The 18,398-nt window shown below is 37.7% G+C and overlaps 1 protein-coding gene and 1 long non-coding RNA gene across 2 annotated transcripts in view; one reads left to right on the top strand and one right to left on the bottom strand.

The window, feature by feature from the left end:
• The window catches only part of LOC148695717 (uncharacterized), a 74,423-nt gene that overhangs the window by 39,318 nt on the left and 16,707 nt on the right, over positions 1-18,398 (bottom strand). The gene's annotated exons all lie outside the window — the stretch shown is intronic.
• Positions 1,325-2,420, top strand: LOC137734274 (uncharacterized). The gene is made up of 2 exons (XM_068473569.2): positions 1,325-1,466; positions 1,602-2,420. The coding sequence occupies exons 1-2, from the start codon at positions 1,407-1,409 to the stop codon at positions 2,193-2,195; spliced, it is 654 nt and encodes a 217-aa protein (XP_068329670.1). The 5' UTR covers positions 1,325-1,406; the 3' UTR covers positions 2,196-2,420.

The raw sequence follows: 18,398 nt of genomic DNA on the forward strand, positions 1-18,398 counted from the left end.
CTTTTGTACTTTTGTCACTACTCAACCAACTTGCTATGATATTAGGTTAAAATTTGAGATATCATTCTTAATTTAACCACTTAAAAAATTCAGCAAGTGTGAAAATTTATAAAAATCGCCTCGATGTATGTAAAAGTGAAACCGTTAAATATAAAATTATTTATAGTTTTATCAATTTTTTTTAATGTGAGATTCTTAATTATATGTCATTTTCAAGATGCATAAATAAAAAAGAGTACCAGTTCTAATCAGGGATAAGCTTAACTACGGCTAGATTGCTTTTACTTATAACTAAGGATTTATATACAAGTTTTTTTAGGTTTTATCCACAAGTATCATCGATATTTAAAGTCTTCTTAATAAAGGTGAAAATATACATGCATTTGTTTAGGTCAACGAAGGAGTTAATCATGGAAAATGATTTGTTTATATATAAACATATAGCATATGCTAACTATAGCTAGTTACACGAATAAATAATCTCAAGCTTCCAAGTAGCCCATCAAATTTGAATTGTGTCGACATTTCTAGAGCAATCATCCATTTATTATATATGAACTTGATTTCACCTTATTTTTAAACATCATTAACCTTAAAAACTGTTTTTGTTACTCTTTTGTATAATCGGTATACAGACAAACTACGTTATTCAAGCATCCCTTTTATATAGGTAATAAGGTGGAGAAGAATTCGAGTTCCATTAGTTAAGAATTTTTTATTGATCATATAATTTTGGATGATACATTAAGTTCCATTAGATAAGAATTCGAGTTCAGATATTTTGGGATGAAACTCACTCGTGTGAGTCTTATCATAAAATATAACATGGGCAGCAACCCCGATGGACCCACGGCCCCATACGACTGCACCTCCTTGCACCGGCAACGCGTGCTTCCGTGTCCACCCTCCAACCCTCTCTCACTCCGTCCCCCCTTCTCTCTCTGCTTCCCTCCCTCTCTCTCTCTCTCTCTCTCTCTCTCTCTCTCTCTCTCTCTCTCTCATCTTTACATAAAATAAAGGGTAACCCTTCAGATTTAGGATCAATTTTAATTCCTTTCAACATCTTTAAAACAATTCAATTTTATACATTTACTTATCATTTTATTTCAATTTCATATATCTGTTAGAAAATATGTTAAGTAAACCGTTAATTGATGACGTGACAAACTTATAGCGTGCGGGGAGGGAAGAGAGACAGAGATTAGAGCATCAGCAGATGACTCTCTACAACAGTTCATTTGTATTTAATGCCATGCATATGTGCTCAAATGTCAACGCTTAGCTTTGTAGACAGAACCATTTTACTTATATAACTCAAACACCTTGACTATGTATTCCCATTAGAATTTAGTCTCCCTCCTCCTATCATCATTCTCTCTCTAAAACCATCCACAGAGAGAGAGGAAATGAAGCTCATTTGGTCTCCAGAAACTGCTTCAAAGGCTTACATAGACACTGTGAAATCAGTAAGTAAATATCTACAATCTGAACCAAAAGCCTAATTATCAACAAGATCTTGTGATTATGTTATTATTGTATAATTTTCATCTCATTAATATTATTAATTAATTACTTTACTTTCTTGTTTATGAATCTTTCAGTGTGAGAAGTTGAGAGAATCTGGGGTTCCGGAGCTTCTGTCTGCCATGGCAGCCGGCTGGGATGCGAAGCTAATCGTGGAGTCGTGGTCCCAGGGTGATCCAATAGCCACGAGTCTCGGCCTCGCCATGGCAGCCCGCCACACGCGCGGACGACATGTGTGCATAGTCCCAGACGAAATTTCAAGATCGGAGTACGTAAATGCCACAAGAAACGCGGGGGTTATGCCAGAGGTGGTGGTCGGGGAGGCTGAGGCGGCAACAGGGGCGGGTGTGGATTTTCTGGTGGTGGATTGCAAAGGGAGGGACTTTGCTAGGGTTTTGAGGAGGGCTAAGGTGAGCCCTAAAGGGGCAGTGTTTGCATGCAAAAATGCGTGTCAAAGAAACGTTTCTGGGTTCAAATGGCATGGTGCGGTTGAGAAGGGGACACGAGTTGTGAGGACAGTGTTTTTGCCTGTTGGGAAGGGGTTGGATATTGCTCATATAGGCTATGGAACTGGAGGTGGAAATGTTGTGGAGTCAAATAAGAAGGGTCCTAGCCGTTGGATCAAGCATATTGATCATCGATCAGGGGAGGAGCACTTGTTTCGGGAGTGAGAGTTTCATGCTAAGATTTTTAAAAGAGATGTCTAGATAGAGATGATCACTAGCTAGCCAGCTAGTTTGTGTATAAATGTAATAAGTTGAACATATGTATTATCATATCAAAGTCATATATGTATATGTTCTTTCATAAAAAGAAAAAGAAAAGAAACGAAACAAGAGACTAAATACTAATTCAAATTAATAATCCAAATGCTATTTGTTCAACGAGAGTATGCCTCAAACACGGGAAAGTTTGAAGTGTAATCGGAAGTATATATATTTCATGACAATTATGTACAGTATACATATCATGTATTTAAAGAGATATGCCTCACACATAGGTGTAAACATATTGCGGAAAAATTAACAAAAACACTAAATTACACTTTGTATCACGTGCCTCAAACTATTGCAAGAGCAGAATGTTAATTTTGCCTCATCCAACTTGCACGCTGATCATTCATGGAATGAGAATTGTTATTGGCGTTCCAAAATTTTCATTTTGCATTCTAAACTTACTATATGTAGAAAGAAAAATACACTTATGAGGCCTGTAGAATCAGATTTTTGGAGTGCCAATAACAGTTATCTCGTAAAAATTGTACCAATTTACAAGTTGTTTGAAAGATTTGACTAAGTTGCAACCATTGGCAGAGCCACCCACAAGGCTAAGGTGGGCTGTAGCCCAGGGAGGTTTTTTGCAAGTGTAGACTGTGTAGTGCTATCTACACACCCATAGTTATTTCTTATACATTCCTATCAGTTTTTGACCTTCGGATCGAATGAATTGATGAAGATTGATGACACAAAATTAATAAGGGTGTGTGAATAGCATTACTCATGCTTAATGACTTATGTTAATGCATGTAGCCTATATAGCTCACTTTATTCCAATACATGTTATTATTTCATGTATATTTAGTAGAGGATAGGTAATAAATAATACTTTTTATGTTAAAAAATAATAAATTAGTTTCATTCTCTGTACTTCATACTCAATATAAGAAAAAGAAATTTTTTTTTTCAGTTCACAATTAAAATCCTATCTCCGCAATTCCTTACTTTTCGTTACAATTTTCCCATGAATGTACGAAAATCGTTTTATTTACTTATTCTTGATTTATTTAATAGGTTAAATATTTATATGATCCTTGAAGTTGTCGGTTAGGATTATGATTTCAAGAATTGTGTATGTTCTATTGTTGTTCTTTTATATTGATTATTATATAATATTATATAAAAAAATAATAATCATATGATTTTATGGTACTAATTTCAGCTAGCACTAGTACAAAAACATGTTTGCATGACGACAACTTGCGTAACAGGGCAAATTTCGTCGCACAAACGGCCTTTGCGTAGCGGCACTTTGCGCGATTAAGACTGGTGTCGTGCTAAATAGCTTTGCGCGATGCAGGTGTACCTACGTCGCTCAAAACAACGTTGCGCGATGCCAGTCTTCGTGTTGCAAAATGTCGTTGCACAAAGACCGTTTGCGCCACATTTTGTGTGTCACGCAAGATTTTGGCACCAAACTAAGAATGCTTTACCGTTTTTTTCCCAACTTTGTGTGACGTAGGTGCACCTGTGTCGCGCAAAGCTGTTTTGCTAGCCACCAGTCTTCATTGTGCAAAGTCAACGACTTTTTTAAAATCACTTAATCAGTTTGGGAGGCAGAAATTGCAAACTAGTTGTAGCAGCTACCTCGCTTCCCCATCCTTCTTCAAAACCTTCTCCAATCCTCTCCCTTCCTCGATCTATTCCTATCCGATAAGCGATTTAATTTTGTATATGTAACTTTGAATTGAGAATTCAAACTAAAACTATTAAATTTGTTTTGTACAAGATTTTTGTATATGAATTTGAAGGTATTTTCTTCATATTGCATGTGAGATTTTTGTATATGTACCATTGCCTACTTGCTATGCCCTTTTTTGGTAATAGTGGAGTTTTGTGAGATTTTTTTGAAGTAATCTTTATTAATTTTACCTATTAAAAAGGGTGAGACTAGTAAAGGCATTTTGTGTAACAGAACTTGGCACGACGGAGGACCACCTTTGTCATGCAATGTTGGAAAAAAAGCGGTAAAAGTCTTGGTTTGGCGCCAAAATCTTGCGCGACGGTAGTCTTTGTTGCGCAAAACTGTTTTGCAAGACGAATGAACACCTTCATTGCGCAAAGTCAATGACTTTGTGGTATAACATAAGATTTTATGGTATCCACTTGTGTAAATATTTTAAATTGATGATCAAATTACTTCGTTGTATTCATATAGGATCAAAGAGTGTAGCTGTAAAAAATCATCAAAATCGGAGTTAAAATAACCGTTAAATCGTGATTTTTTGTTTATAACCGTTGAAAAGTTTTATCCCATTACTTGATCTCTAAATGTTTGTTTTTTGCGATTTTTGGCATTGCGATCTCGAAGTATATACAAACATGTTTGATGGTTGGATCATTGAAACTAGTTTCGTAGAATGTGTATCTCATCAAAACAATAGATTCACTGACACTCAAGAGTTTATTTATACTTTTATTAAGTATAACATAAGATCTTGTGGTATCCACCAGTGTAAATATTTTAAATTGAAGATCGAGTTCATTCATTGTATTCATATAGGGTCAAGGAGTGTAGTTGTAAAAAATCATCCAAATCGAAGTTAAAATAACCGTTAAATCGTGATTTTTCGTTTATAACCGTCGAAAAGTTTTGTCCTGTTACTTGATCTCTGAATGTTTGTTTTTTGCGATTTTTGGTCGAAAAGTTTGACGGTTGGATCGTTGAAATTAGTTTCGTAGAATGTGTATCCCATCAAAACAATAGATTCGCTAACACTTAAAGAGTTTATTTATACTTAGATTTTGTGCTATCCACTAGTGTATAAATTTTAAATTGAAGATCGAGTTCATTCATTGTATTCATATAGCGTCAAGGTGTTGGTGCGAGATTTATACGCACACAAATTAAACCCTCTTTTTGTCAAATTGTAGTATAAGTATAAGTAGGGATCGTTCTGGACCGGGGATTAGGAGGGATTGTTAATCACTTGGAAACTGACTCAAAAACGTAAAAACGTAATATAAAACACTATACTAGACTCAAATATTGCAAAACTAAACTTTAAAACACTAAAACAAACCAAAAGACTCAAACAGTACCCAAAGCACTCGAAACTGCCTTAAAAACACTTTCTGGGCAGTTTTGAGCACCTTGAGTACTTTGGACGAATTTGGGAAACAAAATGAATCAAAACACTTATAAACACAAACTAAATGTATTTCTAACTAATCTAACAATTTAAAATAAATGGGGGATTGGTTTTGGATGAAATTAAACTAAATGCACAGATTGTAATTTAAAGCAAAATGTAAATATGAATGTGATGGAATAAAATGATGAGAAACTAGTTAGAGGGTTCCTTATCCACACATGAACATAAGCATATAATTTGACTCCCAGTTATGACTTCAACAAACGATGAATGACAATGCTCCAAGTTAGTTAGGTCCGCTTAAATTAACTTTCAGATTTCCCTAGATTCATTGGATTGAATGGGATACGCATTACAACCAAATTATTCCTAATCAAAGTCCCTAACATGGAATACGCATGATAGAGACATTCAACAAAGATCATTAAGTTCAACGGAAATCATAAACATCGACTAGGCATTCATAACTATGGAATACGCATGTTAATCCAGCCTAGGGTTTACTAAACACAATCGTGACTAGCTATTTTTACTACTCATGAATATAAGTTCATAACGATTAGGTGAAATTCCCTTATATCCTAGCATCAAGTTTAGGCATGCAAATTAAGTGTCGACCCTCAACCCACATAGATAAACAAGTTCTTAATCAAAACAGTAAAGTAACCCACATCTAAAGTTCATGAATTCATAACTGGAGTAAATCAAATCATAACCAACATATGTTCATGGCTTCAAATTCGCCTCTAACTAAAAAGAAATTAGTTCCACATGTTTAACATAATTGAATAACAAGTTAAATTAAACATGAAAACAGTAACAAGAAAAGAAAGAACAAATTGATGGAATTGAATGGATGGAAAGTTAGCTACGGGGTTCATCTCCACATATGTTATACTTGCATAATAAAACGATTTCCAATTGCATTTCAATAAACCATTAATTCTCAACGCTCCAAGTTAATTAGATCCGCTTAAATTAACTTTCAAATCTTCCTAACGTTATTGAATTGGATGATTGCATACGACAACCCAAAACATTCCCCACAAGTCCCCTACATGATTGCATAATAGAGATACAAGCAAGAATCATTACGCTCTATGAAAATTATAAGTGTTGACGAGGCATTCGTTACTATGGAATACGCATGAAACTTATGCCAAGAATTCGTTTAACGCGATTGTTTATAAGCAACCTCCACTACTTGTGAATATAAGTTCGTAACTATTAGGTGAAACTCACTTATATTCTAGCGTCATATTCATGCATGAAAATTAAGTGTGCACTCTCAATAAACATACATAAAATAAGTTATCAATCAAACAGTTAAACGAATTGAATCCACAACTTATGAAATGCAATTAGAAGTAATCAAATCAAAATGCAAGCATAAACATATATTTCGAATTTCCTCATAACTTTGAAATCAAAGAAACACCTAAACATTTCAACAACTCAAACTTGAATTGTATGAACGTTTAGGCACTCTTATATTCCATTCCTCATACGTACAAAACAAAGAGAATTGAATTTAAACATTGAAATCAAAGAAACACCTAAACATTCCAACAACTCAAACTTGAATTGTATGAACGTTTAGGCCCTCTTATCGTCCTCTTCGTTGTAGCACAAGGTCTAAGGATAGTTTGATGGTGTGAATGGTTTGGGGAGTGGTGAAAATGGAAGGATGGTGTTTGGATTGTAAGGGAGAGCACGACAAGGGTGGTTTTGATGTCTACATTCTGAAATGGAAGAGTGAATGAGAATGAATGCAATGAATGCTTATTTATAGGTGAAATGGGGGGAACATGACAGCTAGGAGGGAATGTGGCTGCATGTTTGAATGATTAAAGGATGCATGTGGGTTGGAAATGCATGTGCAATGAATATGTGGCTGCATGTGCAAGGGGACAATCTGGAAATGAAGGTGAATGTGCACGGCAATGGCTTCTTTGGTGCTTAAAATGCATGTGAAAGCATGTGTTGGCTGAATTAAAGAATGTGAGGGAATGATGAAAGGGGAAACATGACAGCTAGGTTGGATTAATTAAAGGGAGTGCATGTGGCTTGGTTGGAATGATTGGAATGCAATCTGAAATGGGAGATGGAATGGGATGCACGACAATGATGGTGTTTTGTGTGAATGATGGCAGATTGTGTTTGCATGTGAATTAGGTTGTGAAATGATGAAGGAAATGCATGTGCACGGCAAGGGGAGTGCATGTGGCTTAGGTTGTGTATTGTGATGCATGTGGCTGATTTAATTGAAGATGCATGTGCAATGAAGTGGAATGACAGCTAGGTTATGATGATGAGTGCATGTGAGTTGAAATGATAAAGGGGGAATGGCTGAAATGTGTTGATATGATGAAGTGGATGCATGTGAATGATTAGGGGAAGCCACGGCAATGGTGAGAGTATGTGCTGATTTATGAAGATGCATGTGCAATGAAGTGGAATGGATGTGGCTGCAAGGTTTTGTGTTAGGTGATGGGTGCATGTTAAGTGATAAGTGATAAGTGGTGATGATAAGTAATGATATGTGGGAGTGTGGCTGAAATGAAGGAGTGAAATGTTGGAATGTTATGCACGGCTAAGGATATAGGAAAGGTTTAAATGTCCTAAAACTAAAGGGAACAAGGTTCCAACACTTTGGTCTTCAATTAGGTCTTCAATTTCGTCCAACACTTTGGCTCCAAGCATAAGCTATCCATCCTTAGCCCAAAGTGCTCCAAAAGTCTCCAAAATGCATCTTTTTGCTCCTTTAGCCCTTTGGACCTACAAACACACGAAAATAGCTTAAAGTACTAAAATAACTAAAGAAAAATAACATAAATGCACGAGAACAAGCCATTTAAGTCGCATGAATATGCTCCTATCAGGTGTGACATCCCACATCGCCCAGGGAAGTGATCCTTATATGTATATTCTCATCCCTACCCAGCACGAGGCCTTTTGGGAGCTCACTGGCTTCGGGTTCCATAGGAACTCTGAAGTTAAGTGAGTTGTGCACGAGAGCACTTCCAGGATGGGTGACCCATTGGGAAGTTCTCATGTGAGTTCCCAGAAACAAAACCGTGAAGGCGTAGTCGGGGCCCAAAGTTGACAATATCGTGCTACGGTGGTGGAGTCGGGCCCGGGAAGTGGTCGCCCCCGGGCTGGGATGTGACAATTATTGTAACATCCCACATCGCCCAGGGGAGTAGATCATGTAAACTTTATATGTATATTCCCATCTTTACCTAACACGAGGCCTTTTAGGAGCTCACTGGCATTGGGTTCCGTTGGAATTTTGAAGTTAAGCGAGTAGCGCGCGAGAGCAATCCCATGATGGGTGACCTACTGGGAAGTTGCTCATGAGTTCCTAAAAACAAAACCGAGAGGGAATGGTAAGCCCAAAGAGGACAATATCGTGCTACGGTGGTGGAGCGGGACCGGGAAGTGATCTGCCCCAGGCCGGGATGTGAATATTGGTATCAAAGCCTAACCCTGGCCGCGTGTGTGCCAATGAGGACGTTGGGCTCTTAAGGGGGTGGATTGTAACATCCCACATTGCCCAGGGGAGTAGATCATGTAAGCCTTATATGTATATTCTCATCTCTACCTAACACAAGGCTTTTTGAGAGCTCACTGGCTTCGGGTTCCATCGGAACTTCGAAGTTAAGCGAGTAGCGCGCGAGAGCAATCCCATGATGGGTGACCCATTGGGAAGTTGCTCGTGAGTTCCCAAAAACAACACCGTGAAGGAATGGTAAGCCCAAAGCGGACAATATCGTGCTACGGTGGTGGAGCGGGCCCATGAAGTGATCTGCCTCGGGCCAGGATGTGACAATTTGATATTGTGACATCCCACATCGCCCAAGAGAGTGATCCTTATATGTATATTCTCATCCCTACCTAGCACGAGGCCTTTTGGGAGCTCACTGGTTTCGGGTTCCATGGGAACTCCGAAGTTAAGCGAGTTGCGCACGAGAGCACTCCCTGGATGGGTGACCCATGGGGAAGTTCTCATGTGAGTTCCCAGAAACAAAACCGTGAGGGCGTAGTCGGGGCCCAAAATGGATAATATCGTGCTACGGTGGTGGAGTCGGGCCAAAGAAGTGGTCCCCCCCGGGCTGGGATATGACACAGGGAGTGTGGCTGTAAAAAATCATCAAAATTAGAGTGAAAATAACCGTTAAATTGTGATTTTTCGTTTATAACCGTCAAAAGTTTTATCTCGTTACTTGATCTCTGAATGTTTGTTTTTTTACGATTTTTGGTGTATGCGATCTCGAAGTATATACAAACAAGTCTGATGGTTGGATCGTTGAAACTAATTTTGTAGAATGTGTATCCCATCAAGTTCAATGGTATATATATATTTATTAAGTAGCTTTAAATTTATTTATTTTGTACGTAAAACACATAAGAAATTGAATGGTATGTATATTTATTAAGTAGCTTTAAATTTATTATTGTAGTTCGGATTGAGTTTTTGTTAGAAAAATATATTGTTGTGGGTGTTATGTTAAAAAAATTGAATTTGAAGGGAATAAAGTCACAAATTCAATAAATTTTATAATTTTTTTTTAAATATAACTTGTGCGACGCCACAACCTGATCATTGCACAAAACCATTTTGCACGATGCCACATTGAGATTGTTGCACAAAACCACTTTGCGTGACGCCTACCTTCGTCACACAATTGGCAGTGCAATTGGAGTTAATAGGCACTTTTTTTAATTTTTTTTCAAATTTTGACAAAATTTTCCCCCATAGCCGGTCTCTCTTCCCTCTCTCTTACTTGGTCTCTCTTTTCCCTTTCGCACATCTTGCCCTCTTTCTCACTCCGTAACCTTCCTCCTCATCCTCTCCTCATCCTCTCCCGTAGCCTTCCTAGATTGGACGGTGATCGATGCTTGACGAGGAAGGTGGCGAAGACGCAGTGCAAGACTGAGGAGGTGGAGCCTGGAAAGTTCGTTAGGAAGTGAAAGAAGACCGAGCAGCTTCTTAGGGAATGTGTCGGCCGGTAAATCCCAATCTCTCTCATTCTCTCTATGGATTTCTCCATTTCCCTAAAACCCAATGGCAAATTGGGAATATTTTATCTAGGGTTTCTGTGAATTGTTGGAAATTGCCTGATGTTGTCACATTGATTTTGTCATATCTATGTTAATTTGGGGATTTTATTTTATTTTATTTTTTGGGGTGTTATTATTGGGCCTATGGCTTAGGATAGAAATTGTTGAGAATCATAACGTTATGATATTTGTTCGATTGTTTGATGTGATAAATAATAACACTCAAATTAAACCCTTTTTTTTACAATTGTAGTATAGATATAAGTAGGGATCGTTCTAGGCCAGGGATTAGGAGGGATTGCTAATCTAATGAAAATTTACTCAAAGATGTAAAAATATGCTTCCAAAACACGTAAACAAACTCAAAAGACTCTTAACTAAACTTATAAGACTCAAAACAATAAAAAAGACTCAATTTAGACTCTAGGACTCAATTTGGACGAAAATACAATTGGTTTTGACTCAAAAGACTCAAAAACACACTTTTGGACATATTTGAAACAAGTAAGAAAAAGGGGATTTGGTTTTGGACGAATTTAAAAGAAAAACAAGTAAATTAAAGACTTAAAACAGATTTTGACGAATTTGGGAAAAACCAATGGATGATTAAATAACCAAGGGATACTTCTCCACACACGATACATTCAAACATAAATTGATTTCCAATTGCTTTTCCGATAAATCATAAACCTTAACACCCCAGATTAACCGTGACATCACTAATTAACCCTCAGATTTCCCTTAAGTTATTGGATTGGATGACATCATACGACAACCCAAAGCATTCTTCAAAAGTCTCCTACATGACATCATAATAGAGATACAATCAAAGATCATTATGTTCAATGGAAAGCATAAGTATTGACAAAGTACTTGTAACTATGACATCATCATACTCATGCTAGGAATTTACTTAACATGATTGTGAAAACAACCTTAACTACTTGTGAATATAAGTTTGTGACGATTATGTGAAACTCCCTTATATTCTAACACCAAATTGAAGCATGCAAATTAAGTAGGCCTCCCTAATCAACATACAAGAATAAGTTATCCATCAAACGGTTAAGTAAATTGCATTCACAATTTATGAAATCACAACTAGAATTACTCAACTCATATTATAAACGTAATTATGGTTTCAAAGCATCCCCTAGCTAAAACGAGTTTAGCCTCTCATGTTCGTAACAAAACAAAGGAAAATAGAATTAAACATTGAAAACAAAAGATAGATTACACCTAAAAACGTTCCACACTCCAACTTGAATGCACAAACGTCTAAGGCTTCTTCTTTCTTCTCTTCTTCCTTGCAAAGCCACGGCACAAAAGTCTAGGGTGATTTTGTGGAGGATTTTCTGGGTTGTGAATGGATTTAGAGGGTAGGGTGGAGCGGCAAGGGATAAGGATGGAGTATGGAGGCTTGGGAGAATGTATGGAAGTAGGAGAATGGTGGAAGGTTTGATGGAAAGCTGCGGCAAGGATGTGTTTCTGTGTGAATGAGGGCATATTGTATGGAAGGGTGATTAGGGATTTATGAAAGGTGCGGCCTAGGTATTTGTATGGAAGAAAGAATCCCTAGAGTTTATTACATAGTTTAGGAAAGGATTTAACCCCATATCCCTAAGGAAAAGGAAACACAAAGTCAGAAATCAAAGGAAAAGGGAATGTTACTTGCGGCCTTGGATTGCAAGAAAGGGAATGTGCTTTATTTCTGAAATTAGGCAAAGATTTTGGAATAGAAAAGGTATGTAAGATGTGGCTGAATTTGAGGTGAAAAAGGAATGTGTTTTAATGAATTAAAATAGGAAATAAGGACCTCCCTTGCATGGCAAGGAAGGGAGACACTAAGGAAGGCCACGGCAAGGAATTTAGGTTGCAAGGGAAGCTTTATTTGTGTCCTAAAATACATAAGGTGCCTTTAAACTTTCTGGAATTTAAGGACATTTAGGATTAGGAAAGGTTAAACCAAAATAGGAAACCTTGGCTTAACTTTCCTACTTCAAGTAGGAAACCTTCTTTGACTAGGATTCCTCATTTGATTAGGAATCCTCTTGTGATTAGGAATCCTAACTCCTTTAGGTCTTCAATTTCGTCCATTCCTTTTGCTCCAAGCATAAGCTATCCATTCCAAGTCCAATTTTGCTCCAAAATGCACCTTTTTGCTTCCTTAACCATATGAACCTAAAAACACACGAAAAAAGCTTAAACTACTAAAATAACTACGAACTAACAACATAAATGCACGAAAACAAGCTAACTAAGTCGCCTAAATATGCTCCTATCATTGTTGTAGGAAATGTTGGGTTTTCTGCAATTTTCATTACAACACAATTCAATATTGAATCCAATTTGTATAGTGTTTATAATTAAGAAAAATATATATGGAAATAAGAGACAAGAGAGATGAGAATATTAGGGTTTTAGTTGGAGGTTTTGTTGTTGTAACTGGAAAGGGCTTTCCAGAATTTCAATTTTATGATGAAAATATTTATTCTAATTGTCGTTCTATCTCTGACTAGTCCATCCTCGTGCTTCATATCCAATTATGTGATATTTTGTTGTATTTTCTTCTTACATTACATTGCTAGGTTTCGTGATTGTTCGGGTTATGAATTTTGTACTTATGCATAATATTTTTCTGGTATTGGTAAATCATCGTTCGACTACTTTGCTAGTCGTGAGGTGTGTTCCAACTATTGAGGTGTCATTCTATTAGGGGATTGGATGCTTTTGTTTGCACCATTTTTTTTTCTCAACACACTACTCCTAAAATGCTTTTCTTTGCACCATTTCGTTTGCAGATTGGGCAGAGCCACCCCACTGGGCTAACAACCAACCTTTTGAAACTATTTGAGCCTCGACCACCGTTGGATTTTAAACCGCCTCCGGAGAAGAAAAAGTTCCCACCTTTGACAGGTCTATTAACCATCTTAAATGGGGCTTGATTGGTTTCAATTTGGTATTAATTTCTATCTTGTAGCTGTTAATTTTGTACTTGTATCTGTACTTGTTGCTGTTAACCATCTTAAATGGGGGTTGATTGGTTTTGTTCATTTTTGGATAATGAAGGGGTAGTGCAATTTGTGAGTAAGTTTGCAGAGCCTGGAGATCCTGAGTATAATTTGCTTGTCCAAAAGGGCGAAACTGTTGTAAGTTTTTTACTTGAATCACTTGTATGAGGACTTAGCGTTATGAAATCTTTGTTTACTGACATGTCTTTGTTTTGCTTTGTGGGATTTAGACAACCAGTTTAGGGCTGTGTTCTTTGATTCTATAAACAGTAAAATGGGCAAAATTACTGAACACGGGTTCCTTAAAACTTACCTTACACACTAAAAATACTCGATGTAGTTTCATGATTGGTGTATGTATATGCATGATACATACAGAATCAACCAGGAAATATATTTGCCTCACTTTAATGTACTCCATGATTAAATTGAAGATTTTTTTTTTCTTTTAACAACATAGTGAAATCATAGCAAATATAACGACTTTACTAGGTAAAAGTGATCAACATATGTACATAAAATTGCTGACTGCATAAGTGCATGCATAACATGCAAGTGAACAAAAGGAAGCTTAGCCCCACTTTTCAAATAAGAGCAAATGAAATACTTAGGTGGCCTTCATTAAGATTTATGCATTAGATTTATATACCAAAGTTGAAACAAGAACCATTCTCTTAAATCTCTTTGCCATTTTCACCCCCACGTTATCCTATACAAAGTTCATAAGTTGCTGTACCTAATTACCTACTCAATTATATAAATGCAAAGCAAAAGATGTTGATGCACAAAATCGGCGAGGACTTTGGTACAACAGAAAGTGTGAAGTTTATGACCTTCGGTAGATTGCTCTGGTCATTAGTGTGGATAAGTATGTAAATGAATAGAGACAGGGAAGCAAATAACACAAGATGTACGTGGTTCACCCAGATTGGCTACGTCCACGGAGTAGAGGAGTTCTCATTAGTTGTGAAGGGTTTACACAAATACATAGGTTCAAGCTCTCTTTTAGTGAGTTCTAGTGAATAGTTTAGTACAAATGACATTAGGGATTATTGTGGGAGAATGATCCCCTTTTATAAAAGAGAGTTTCTAGCTTTGTTTTGACATTGACACGTGTCATGTTGTGATTGGCCTTTGATATCGACACGTGTCGCGCTGTGATTGGCTTCTGATACCGACATGTGTCATGTTGTGATTGGCCTCCTGGTTAGAGGAAAAGTCTTGTGGGTCCTTGACAGTATGCTGTTGACCGGTGCTTAGTAATTTCGGGTTTGGTCAAGTAGGGTACGAATAGTGCTCCCCTAAGTTCCCGAGTGAGGGAAGCTCCTCAGTTGGGGACTTGCAAGATCCAAGCCATTGAGTAATCACGAAACTTCCAAGTACTGAAGTGTGGTGTCGCATTCACTTGCCTTCTCTGTCCTGTAAGTAGATGTGGCATCTTCTCTTGGAAGTACTTTTCCTTCATCCAGTAGTGGTATCTTTGGTTGGCCTTGACGCACAAGGTAATGTATCATTTTCATTTGAAGCTTACTTGTAGTTTCAGTTTGGTCAAGTGCGATACAAACCATACAGTAGGAGTCTCCTAAGTCTCTAAGCGAGGAGATCTGCCGAAGGAGGTGACAGACAACGTAAGCAATCAAGGTTCCAAGCAATTAGTCTCAGATCGGTAGGTTGATCTTGGGTTCCGGCTGATTGTACTCATTCTCCTTGTCTCTCATTCAGTAATAAGGATAAAAAGAGTAAACAGAGAGAAGAGATCACATGAGGTACTCTTGTTTTTGGAGAAGACGGATGAATCGGCACGTGCTTTGTTGTACTTGACTTTCCACAGGTGTATTCTTAAACTGGGCTGGAGGATTTTCTGGTTTCCTCCAAAGGAGCGAGCCGACTCCAGAATTTGAGGGTCAAAACAAGTCCGTCAGACCTAGAGTATGTTCGATCTTGATGATATGGGATACTTTTGCTGTTTGACAAAGTAGTAGATGTGGTATGGCGAAGCTTTGTTCTTCGACGACGGTGCTAGCAAAAGGCTGTTGAGGCTTCTCGATCTTTTCAATTAGAGCAATGATGTCGAGATTGGATTTGACTTAGACTCTTTCGTCTGGATTGTGCGGTTCCACAAGAAGGGGCGTCGTGCTGTAATGATCTGTTCTAGCTAGCCATTGAACCTTCTGCTTCAATCTTTTGTATAGAAGAAATGGTGCGCAACCTTTGCATTTAAATGGTCCTTCAGAGCACTACTTCTCAGTGACTCATCAATGCTTGGTAGCTTTAGTGTAAAGAGCCAATATCATACCAACTGTTCTGAGGTATTTGCCAGAGGAATTCATGACCTTGACAACAGTTGAGGATAAGTACTCGAGAGCAATGCTAGGCAAGCGACCAGGCAAAGGTTTCGAGCAATCAGTTTTAGATCGGAAGTTTGATTTCAGGTTCCGATTGATTGTATTCTTTCTCCTTGTCCTGCAGGTAAGAGCAAGGGCAAAGGAAAAGATAGGGAAAAAGCATGATATAGGATACTCTTGCTTTCAACCCTGATGATATGAGATATTCTTGCTCTGATGTGGCTGGTTGGCATGGGTATTATCGAAGAAGAAGAAAACGGAATATTTCGAGAGGCTAGATTAGGAGTGCCATTTCGGATGTGGGGAAGGGTTGAGCATTTTTTTTTTTTGTTTGGCAGGTATGCCTGGCTGTGGAGGATGAAGGTCGACATATATAGGAATTGTCCCAACAGTGAGTGGTAATGCTGTTCCTTTACCCTTCTCGGTCAAAGCAATGTAGTGGTCGCTGCAAGGTTCATGTGTTTTAACTTTGTCAGAGCACTTTGAAAAAGTGGTTTGTGGTATCCAGAAAGCTAATGTTGCGTGTGAGAATTATGGACAAATTTTATCCAATGAAATCCGACTTCTCGAAATTCGGGGAGCGATGCCTCTTCGATTTCTGAGCAGGCAATCTTGTTAGGGATATGGTTCTCGAGATTCGGAGAGCGGTGCCTCTTCGATTTCTGGGCAAGCAATCCTGTTGGGAGTGTTTTCTCAGATGTGAAGAAAGGTTGGGTATTTTTGCAAGTCTGCTTTGCCACGGAGCACAGAAGTTGACACACATAAGGATTTTCCAATAATCAAGCAGTGGTGCTATTCCTTTATCCTTGTGGGTAATAGTAGGGTAACTAGGCCTTCAACATTTACCTGTCTTAACTTTTCGTACTAGTGTAGCCCACCAAAAAAAAAAAATATTCTCCTAACTCCACCCTTGGTTGCAACCTATATGCATGCAACGATGCTTGGTATTAATTATATGTGCAACTTAGCATCTTAGTTAATAATAGCATTCCCTTAATAATTTATTGTTCTCAACCAAGATTTTGTAGTTCCATACGGTCGCTAATAAATGCTACTTTGTGTTAATCAAGAAAAACTAATGAAAATAAGATCAAAACTTTACATCTTAACCAACAAAAAAAAAAAAAAAAAAAAAAAAAAACACAGGTAATAAGTTTATTTAATTGTTAAGATAAAACCTAACATCAAACCAGCCCAATAAGATTAGGCCGAAGAATGAGTTTCCAGTTTTGCCCTAACGGCAAGTTTATTTAGTAGAATATCTAAATTTGAGGTTTTTACAATTTTATACGATAATTTAATTATGTACTTTGTGTTAACTTTTTTTTATAATTAATTTCATATTGCGTTGTCGTAAAATAATTTTGTGAACACTTCACCAAAAAAATTTCAAATTTTAATATCAAATTTTTACTGCACAAAACCATAACTAGATTGAATCTTGATCGTTCATTTCAAAGCCAAAATCAGAGCAACAGCGCCGGCCATGTTTTATTAATCTTGAACCGTTGATCCTCAATGGTGAAAAAGAATTTGAAAGCCATAATGAATCCTGACCATTCATTTGAAAAAAAAATAAAAATAAAAATAAAAAAGAACACGTGGGCTGGGCGAGTAGACTGCTTGCTGCACGGCAGCATTCAAATTGGGGAATAGATCTCCTCCGGATCTCTCCTAGCAAATTTGATTTAACGGTTACAATTATTATAACTTTTAGAGGAGCCTTTTATTTGTAATCATTAGATTAAATTTCAAGGATCTGAATCTTTAGATTCCTATAATTTGGTGGGAGAAATCCAAAGATGATTTCTTCCTTCAAATTGATGTCGTTGTTTAGCGAGTCCAAAACAACCCGTGCGTACTCGGCAAGTAGACTGCTTTGCAGCACAGCAGCATTGAAATTAGTGGGCCAATTTTTCCACCCAAATTGTCATTGGGCTCTGTCATTTTAGTCCCTATACAATCCTTATGTGTGGGTACATATATTAAGTATCTGATGAGTCTCTATATTTTACTTGCTTTCCGATCTATTGGAGATTCATTTTGTCTTTATATTTGTTTTATACTCATTTTATATAGTGATTGTCTCTATTTAGGGACTCCATTGAAGATGCTTTCAAATAATGATTAATGCTATCCAAAAAGTTTAAAAACTTTTGTCATGTAGATGATTTATGTGACATCCCACATCGTCCAGGGGAGTGATCCTTAAATGTATATTCTCATCCCTACCTAGCACAAGGCCTTTTGGGAGCTCACTGGCTTCGGGTTCCATGGGAACTCCGAAGTTAAGCGAGTAGCGCGCGAGAGCATTCCCAGGATGGGTGACCCATCGGGAAGTTCTTGTGTGAGTTCCCAGAAACAAAACCATGAGGGCGTGGTCGAGGCCCAAAGCGGACAATATTGTGCTACGGTGGTGGAGCAGGCCCGGGAAGTGGTCCCGCCCGGGCCAGGATGTGACAATTTGGTATCAAAGCCTAACCCTGGTCGCGTGTGTGCCGACGAGGACGTCGGGCCCCTAATGGGGGTGGATTGTGACATCCCACATCGCCCAGGGGAGTGATCCTTAAATGTATATTCCCA

The sequence above is a fragment of the Pyrus communis genome, chromosome 7 (assembly GCF_041283825.1).
Source record: "Pyrus communis isolate YQ-2024b chromosome 7, ASM4128382v1, whole genome shotgun sequence".
Taxonomy (NCBI): Eukaryota; Viridiplantae; Streptophyta; class Magnoliopsida; order Rosales; family Rosaceae; genus Pyrus; species Pyrus communis.